The sequence below is a fragment of the Styela clava genome, chromosome 8, assembly GCF_964204865.1.
Source record: "Styela clava chromosome 8, kaStyClav1.hap1.2, whole genome shotgun sequence".
Taxonomy (NCBI): Eukaryota; Metazoa; Chordata; class Ascidiacea; order Stolidobranchia; family Styelidae; genus Styela; species Styela clava.
This window is the reverse complement of record NC_135257.1, coordinates 21,574,117-21,583,237: the sequence shown is the minus strand read 5'-3', so window position 1 is coordinate 21,583,237 and position 9,121 is coordinate 21,574,117. Positions and strand designations below refer to the sequence as shown.

The 9,121-nt window shown below is 37.4% G+C and overlaps 1 protein-coding gene across 1 annotated transcript; it reads left to right on the top strand.

Annotated features, from left to right (window-relative positions):
• Nucleotides 1–5,419: 5,419 nt before the first annotated feature.
• On the top strand, nucleotides 5,420–8,795 carry LOC120329734 (uncharacterized). Its single transcript, XM_078115165.1, has 2 exons — nucleotides 5,420–6,853; nucleotides 6,902–8,795. The coding sequence occupies exons 1-2, from the start codon at nucleotides 6,314–6,316 to the stop codon at nucleotides 7,514–7,516; spliced, it is 1,155 nt and encodes a 384-aa protein (XP_077971291.1). The 5' UTR covers nucleotides 5,420–6,313; the 3' UTR covers nucleotides 7,517–8,795.
• The last annotated feature ends 326 nt before the right edge of the window (nucleotides 8,796–9,121 follow it).

Here is a 9,121-nt window from a genome sequence, read left to right as displayed (position 1 = left end):
ATCAAGTATTCACAGGACACAGGATGGTCATTATGAGATGTCTCTCCCTTTTCGAAACAAAGAAGTGAAGCTTTCAAACAACAAGCAATTAGCTCTCAGATGCTTACAAGGAATTAAGAAGCGTTTTGAGAAAGATGAAAGGTTTAAAGAGCTTTATTGTGCATTCATGAAAGATGCAATTGAAAAGGGATATGCTGAGAGATTGTCCGATGGTGACAATGGTAATCATGGATATGTATGGTATATTCCACATCATGGAGTGTTTCATCCTTGTAAGCCAAACAAGATCAGAGTTGTATTTAATTGCAGTTCTGAATTTGAAGGTCAAAGTTTAAATGGGCATTTGCTACAAGGACCAGATCTTACCAACTCACTGATATCAGTACTTGCTCGATTTCGTGAAAAGGAAATTGCGTTCATGGCAGACATCGAATCAATGTTTTATCAAGTTCGAATTAACGAAGAAGACAGAGATTTTGTCAGATTTCTGTGGTGGGACAATGGAGATTGCACGAAAAAACCTAGTTGTTACAGGATGCGAGTCATGGTGTTTGGTTCTACGTCGAGTCCATCGTGCTGTAATTTTGTCCTCAAAAAGAGATGCAGATGACTATGAAAAGGAATTTGGTGAAGAAGCAGCTCAATTCTTGAGAAAGAATTTCTACGTTGATGATGGTTTAAAGTCAGTTGATAGTGTTGAAGAAGCAACATCGTTGATCAAAGCAAGTAAGAAAATGTGTGCTAAAGGTGGCTTCAATTTGACAAAATTTGTGTCTAATAATAATGAAGTTTTACAAGCTGTTGATGAGAATGATCGCTCGACAAAGTTCAAGAATTTAGATCTTGGAAGTAACCCAATACCAGTTGAAAGAGCATTGGGTGTTCAATGGTGTATTGTGGATGACAGTTTCACTTTTCGTATTACTTTGAAAGATCGTCCTTTCACAAGGCGTGGAATTCTGTCAACAGTATGTTCAATCTATGATCCGTTCGGATTTATTGCTCCTGTTGTCTTAGAAGGAAAACGCATTCTTCAGGAGTTGTGTCGTGATAAGTGCAAATGGGATGAACCCGTTCCAGATAATTTGAAACCAAGATGGGAGCGATGGAGAAATGATCTTCATCATCTTGCCGAATTAAAAATTCGACGATGTTTCAAGCCAAGTAATTTTGGTGAAATCAAGGAAACTGAATTACATCACTTTAGTGATGCCTCGACTCGTGGATATGGCCAGTGCACCTATTTAAGACTGACCAATCAGAAAAATCAAATTCATTGTTCATTCGTGATGGGAAAGTCTAGAGTAGCACCATTGAAACCTATCACGATACCTCGATTGGAATTGACTGCGGCACTTGTATCTGTTCGGGTTGGAGTCATGTTGAGACAAGAATTGAATTTTGTCAACATCAAGGAAACATATTGGACAGACAGTAAAGTTGTTCTTGGTTATGTTTCAAATGATTCTCGTCGATTTCACATATATGTGGCAAACCGTGTTCAAGAGATTCGTGATCATAGTGAGCCAAATCAATGGTTTTATGTGGATACAAAGAACAACCCAGCTGATGATGCCTCAAGAGGTTTGTGTCCAAAAGATCTACTGACCAAACATGATCGATATCTAAAGGGACCTGATTTTCTGTGGAAACCACTTACAGTGGAAAAAGAGTTTTCACATGAATTCGAAGAGCTTGATGCTTCGGATCCAGAAATACGTAATTCTGTGACATTTTTGACTGAAGTAAAAGAGCAATCCTTCCCAAGTTTTTTGGAAAGATTGTCAATGTTTTCAAGTTTATACAAAGCTCAGAGATTTGTTGTCATTTTATGCCGATGGCTGAAAATTCTTCAAAATCGTAGAAACAAGAATTTGACATCATCTTTTGATTCAATAACTGTATAAGAGATGGAAGATGCTAAGAAGATAATTTTAAAACTTATGCAGTGTCAAGTGTATCCAGATGAAATCGAAATATTGAACAAACCTAAGAAATTCGATACTGTAAAGAAATCTTCATCATTATTCAAGCTTGATCCATGTATAAGATCTGATGGATTGTTGAGAATTGGGGGAAGATTGAAAGATTCAAGTTTGCCTGAAGAATTGAAGCATCCTGTCATATTGCCCAAGACTCATCATATTACAACTCTGATAATCAAGCATTATCATGAAGTTGTGAAACATCAAGGACGTGGAATTACACTCAATGAAATAAGATCTGCTGGATTTTGGATAGTTTCTGGCATTGCAGCTGTCTCAAGTTTCATACATCACTGCACAAAATGTAGGAGACTTAGAGGAACATTTCAAGAACAGAAAATGGCTGATTTACCAAAAGACAGAATGGATGATAGTCCGTGTTTTTCATTTTGTGCTACAGATTTATTTGGCCCCTTCATTATCAAAGAAAGGAGAAAAGAACTCAAGAGATATGGAGTTTTATTTACATGTATGGCATCGCGTGCTGTTCGTGTTGAAATCGCCCCAAGTTTAGAAACCGACAGCTTTATAAATGCTCTAAGAAGATTTATTTGCAGAAATGGGCCAATCAGACAACTGAGATGTGACCGTGGAACCAACATGGTTGGAGCATCAAGAGAATTAAAAGAGGGTCTACAGGCAATGAATCATTCAAAAATTCAAGAAGTTTTACTTCGAGAAAATTGTGATTATTTCCCATTCAAGTTCAATGTCAGCGCTGCAAGTTATCAGGGAGGTGTTTGGGAACGTCAAATTCGTAGTGTTAGAGCAGTTCTTTCATCCATCCTGGAAAAAAATGGAAGGCAACTAGATGAGGATTCTCTTCGCACTCTGATGGCAGAGGCTGAAGCAGTTGTCAATGGACGTCCTCTAGTTGTGGATAATTTGTCATGTCCTGATTCACCACTGCCTCTGACGCCTAATCATTTGTTGACTGCGAAGACAAGACTTGTATTACCACCACCAGGTGTATTTGGAAGGGAAGATTTGTACTCGCGTAAAAGATGGAGGAGAGTACAGCATTTAGCCAATGAATTTTGGATTCGATTTCGTAAAGAATATTTACAATCACTCCAAGTTCGTCAAAAGTGGAACAAAGTTCAACGTGACCTCAAAATTGGTGATATTGTCATAGTCGTTGACGAAAATACACCAAGAAATCAGTGGAAGATGGCAAGAATTGTTGATGTCTATCCTGATGCAGATGGTCATGTTCGAAGAGTTCGAGTTCACATAGGAGATTCAACACTCGATGAGAGAGGAAAGCGTATAAAGGATGTTCTCTTTCTTGATCGTCCAATCCAAAAGTTGATTCTTTTCTTGGAGAGTGGAGATACGGGAGAAGATTCCCGACGAGGGAGCCAGAAATAGACATTGTGAAATTGTAATTTTATTTTAGTATAGAAATAGCATTTCTAGGGGAGCCATGTAAATGATGGCTCAGCCGTCATTTTATTTATTGCCCTTTGTCGCCTCATTGTGGTACTTTAGATTGTTGCGCAAGTTTGTCTCGTGGTTGCGCCATTTTCAGGATTTTGTTGAACAGGCTGACAGGGTTTGTGCTTCTCTGATTTGGTCTAATATACTATTCTTTTCCATACAGTTAAGATTGTTTAATGTTAAATATTGAAGTACCTGCTTGTTTGTGATATTATTAGCCGAAAAAATCGGTAAGTCATATTTTATGTGAAGATATTTCTGTATTTAGGAATTCATTTGCTGAGTGTTCCTACTTGCTTAATATATGATTTTCATTCCAAATTCATATTAGTATAGAATAAGTAAAACACTGCTCTTTATTCATAAGTTATTCATGCCTTCTTTATCGTGTGATCAAGTACCGGTAGCCTATACTGTATTTTGCCAATGTCTCTGGTATTTTTAGATCATCACTGTTGTGTTTTGCTTATAAGTTTTACTCTTATTTTAATTGCAGTTTACACACTTCTTCAATTCATTGAGACTTTATATTGGAACATTTCATCAGTCCACTGAGACACTATTTTGGAACGCTTCATAACATCTAAGTTATTTCATTTGGTCATCTTTGAACACGATTTGGATGTAACATCAAAACATTGTGTTGGACAGTTTCTTGGGGTTTCCAGGTTTCAGTGAGTGCAGCAGTGAGTTAAACGACGGTTATACCTACACGGCGGAACATACGACTGCGAGTCTGCGACAAAAGGGTTAAATAGACTGTTAGATTCGTAGCATCGTGAACAGCGGCCGTAATAGACGTCATTAAACGTTCTGCGGATATCGGACGCCATTTTGTGTCCAACGGACCATCTTGCAATTTCAATTCACGCTGTCACAAGACAGGACCTTCTAAAGATAGAGAAGTTCTGGTACCGTAACACAGCGCGGTGACACTGAACTAACTCGTAGCTGTCAAAAGCTTGAAAATCCATACAAATATGAGAAATAAAAAGATGAAACTTGGCAGGTGGGTAGAGTTGTGTTTCTTTTAACCATATTTGAAAGTTTCGCGTTTCTACATTTGAAGGAGGGGGAATAGGGGGTGTGCATTTCCGATACGTCGATAATATCTTTGTCAACCAATTTGCGGCCACCGTGTTTTCGTCTGTTTGATTGCTGTGATGGGGTGCTTTGTTTATAATTTAACGAGTTTTGTTCGAAATAACCGTGTTCTTGAAATATATGACGGTCAGAAATGCAATTAGAAGCCCAATGTTTTCACGCTGTCACAATACCAACAATTGTCAACCAATTTGCGACCACCGTGTTTTGTCTGTTTGATTGCTGTATGGCTGCGTATGCGATAGTCTCGACGCAGCAGAAACGATGATCAAGGCTTGAAATCCGTGGTCGCACACTGGTCGTTCGGTCGCAAATACGTCTTTCGAGTGCCGTACTTTGGGGATTTGTATAGCTTTAACCCTTTGTCGTAGAAAGTTAATACGAGGTTTAGCGTGTAGAATAAATGCCGCCAATGCACCCACGGTGAAAAAATTAACGGGTTAGATATATTGGTTTTTGTTTTATAGCGGTTTGAATGAAATTGTCCGCAGACTGGCTACACCACCGTTGGCCTGGTGAGTTGTCCGTGTAGTCGAATTGTCCATCAGCCCTAAACGGCTATGACAGTCACTGTACCAAAAATTGTACCCCGATTCGGCTGGTGTTAAGTTGACGCATGTTATTTAGTAACGTTTTTATGTGAAATGTTTGACTGTGGTTCGGTACCTGATCCGATAATACGGTACATAATTGACTCATATCACGAGATATTTCAACTGATGTTTCAATTGTCACAGGACCTAAAATATCTATAACAGTCCCTGTACCGTCACGGTACCCCGATACAGGTACTGGTAAGTCACCGCCGGTATGTTAGTCGTTGGTCACCGCATATGATTTTTGGGGAATTGTTCTGCGTGTCCATATATTTGAGCATTGCTCTCTTGTATATTTTATAATTACGCAGTATTCCACGACCGCTCACTATTTTTCTATTTCGAACCATATTGCCGTTCCAAATGGAGGAATTTGAAATAGTCAAATCGAGCGAAAATACTTTTAGTTAATTGTCATTTTCAAGGAATTTAATTAAATTACATTTCCAACATTTAATGTCATGAATTTATGATTCACAGAAAACTGTTGATGTATATGTTAGCCAATATTGATCCAACCAAACAGAATATCGTTGCTATTTTCAAATCCACGGCAACTCGTCGGCGCCCGAATGTCTGGCGTCAAATCTATAACGGCGACGCAACATGACGTCGTCTTCGAAGTGAGCGACGTCTGTGTGACATCAAGTTCAACGTGTGCGTCAGATGCTATTATTTTAATAAATGAAAATTATTCGAATATCAATTCTTTCACGAGTCTCCTGCGATATCTCGTTATCAGTCTAATTTTCTATTTACATTGTTATCGCCCTCTATCGAATGACGGTAGTTTAAGGAAGTTAGCATCAGTAGAAGTCGCAACGCTTGAAAACGGATTGCGCAATTGAATATGATAACAGATTTAAATATATAAGGACTCACTATAGAAACTGCTAGAAGCACAATATGACATAAATTAGGCGAGATATAAACGATTGAAAATAAATTTAATCCGAAGTTACAAGGCATCCGAAGTTGGCCGCTTTTACGGTCTTTAGCTGATTTGCATTTATTATATGACAATGGCCAGTGTTTGCAAAATGGAGAGAAATCTCATGTTTGTGAACAATGTGGAAAAGTTTTTCACGATTAGATAATTTACATAGGCATGAACGAAGTCATACCGGAGAGAAACCTCATGTTTGTGAACATTGTTGAAAGAGTTTTTTGCAGTTATTTAATTTACAAATGCATGAACGAACCCATACTAAAGAGAAACCTTATGTTTGTAAACAATGTGGAAAGGGTTTTTCACGATTATCCAGTTTGAAAAGGCATGAACGAACTCATACCGGAGAGAAACCTTATGGTTGTAAACAATGTGGAAAGAGTTTTTCACAATTATTTAGTTTACGATTGCATGATCGAACTCATGCTAAAGAGAAACCTCATGTTTGTGAACAATGTGAAAAGAGTTTCTCGTGTATATCCAATTTACGTATGCATGAGCGAACTCATACAGGTGACAGGCCTTGTATTTGTAAACAATGTGGAAGAAGTTTTTCACAATCATCTAATTTACATAGGCATGAACGAAGTCATACCGGTGAGAAACCTCATGTTTGTGAACAATGTGGAAAGAGTTTTTTGCAGTTTTTTAATTTACAAATGCATCAACGAACCCATACTAGAGAGAAACCTTACGTTTGTAAACAATTTGGGAAGCGTTTTTCACAATTATCCAGTTTACATGTGCATGAGCGAACCCATACTAAAGAGAAACCATATGTTTGTAAATGATGTGGAGAGGGTTTTTTACGACTATCTGATTTAAAAAGTCATGAACGAGCTCATACCGGAGAGAAACCTTATGTTTGTAAACAATGGGGAAAAGGTTTTTCACAATTATCCAATTTACATAGGCATGAACGAATTCATACTGATAAGAAACCTTATGTTTGTAAACAATGTGGAAAAAGTTTTTCACAATTATTTAGTTTACAAATGCATGAACGAACTCATAGCGGAGAGAAACCCCATGTTTGTAAACGATGTGAAAAGGGTTTTTCACAATTATCTGATTTAAAAAGGCATGAACGAACTCATACCGGAGAGAAACCTTATGTTTGTAAACAATGTGGAAAGGGTTTTTCACAAATATTCAGTTTACAAATGCATGGGCGAATTCATATCGGAGAGAAACCTCATATTTGTAAACAATGTGGAAAGAGTTTCTCGTGTATATCCCATTTATGTAGGCATGAGCGAAGTCATACCGGAGAGAAACCTCATGTTTGTGAACATTGTGGAAGCAGTTTTTTGCAGTTATTTAATTTACAAATGCATGAACGGACCCATACTAAAGAGAAACCTCATGTTTGTAAACAATGTGGAAAAGATTTTTCACAATTATCCCATTTACGTAGGCATGAGCGAAGTCATACAAGGTGACAAGCCTTTTATTTGTAATAAATGTGGAAAGTGTTTTTCACAATTATCTACTTTACATGTGCATGAACAAACTCATAATGAGAAGAAACGTTATTTTTGTAAACGGTTTTTCACAATCATTTACCGGTAGTTTAAAAATGCAGGAACAAACTCATACCAGAGAGAAACATGTTCGTAAACGATGTGGAAAGAGTTTTCCAATTGTCCAATGAACTAAATCATATCGGAATGTAATATATTTACAACACGACACGGACGTTCGCACAAATGTTAGTCTTTTCCAAAAAGTGTTTTGCATTTATCCAGTTCTCGTGCACATAAGCGAAGTCATAGTGAAGAGAAGCAGTATTCTTGTGAATGATGCAATAAAGTTTTTCAAAGTCGCATTATTCACAGGTGCATAAAAAAAGCGGACTATCATCCGCTCTGCATGTATGAACTGGAGAAAACCTCATGTTTGTAACTAATGTGGAAAGTTTTTTGCAATTATCTCGTTTATATAGACATGAACAAACTCTTCCGCATACTTGAAATCAATGTATGTAGGTTTTTTAGCATTTCGCAGATGTTTTCGTGTAATTGTGCAGTTTTTATGTGTACGAGCAAAGTCATACGGAAGAGAAATATTAGATTTATAAACAATATGTAAAGCATTTCATCACAATTATACAATTAAAGATAATTATCTATTCTTGTTATAAGTATCATACATGTGAGCAATACGGAAAGGACAGTACGTTGTAAACAGCATTTCATATGTGAGAGACTTTATATTTGTAAATGATGTGAACATAGATCTGGTTATTTTATTCATGCAATTAGAATTATATTAATACTTGTCTTATTTTCTTTATCATTTCATCATGTGTATATCAATGCCCAGCCTGTACTGCTCCACTAATCGATTTAAATGACACATGACCATAGCAACTAGTATACCTCAATCAATTTACACACTTCAGTGCCTGTCAATCGGGGAATTCCCATAAGTTATCCGGTGGGTTCGATTAGTGATGCTGTCATGTACCTCTTATGGTTGTCTCAAATAACATTCGGTTAAAGTGTTTCCCCAGAAATTCCCAGCCCTAGCATTTACCCCTTTTTTATTCCCATTTTGTGAGGCGCATAATTACTCGTTTTTTGTGCTTCATGTAGTAATGATAGTTTTTATCATTGCGTCAACATTTCCCAACCAGGGAAGAATTTTGCTCAATTTGGGAAGGAATTATGATTGCTGTAGTATGATTAATATTATTATGAAACTTCGGCGCACCATAGTATGTGCCAGTGGCGGCGCGTGGTCATTTTGACAACCGGGGCAAGCTACTGCGGGACCAAGTCACCCCCATCTACGGGGACAGGATGAGCGCTGTAAGTTCTCCCATCATTTTATGAGTATAAAAACCATTCCATCGGTAACAACCAATCGGCAAAAGCGACAATTTTTAACGATAAGAAAGTGTCTTTAAAACCGGTCCAAGTCAAGGGATCAATAAATATAGACATAGTTTATTTTGAAACCTCTTTCAAAAGGAAAGGCAATATTTACCCAGATAAATACAATGACATATTAACAGAAACTTCGGGAAAGCAGACAAAACCTAA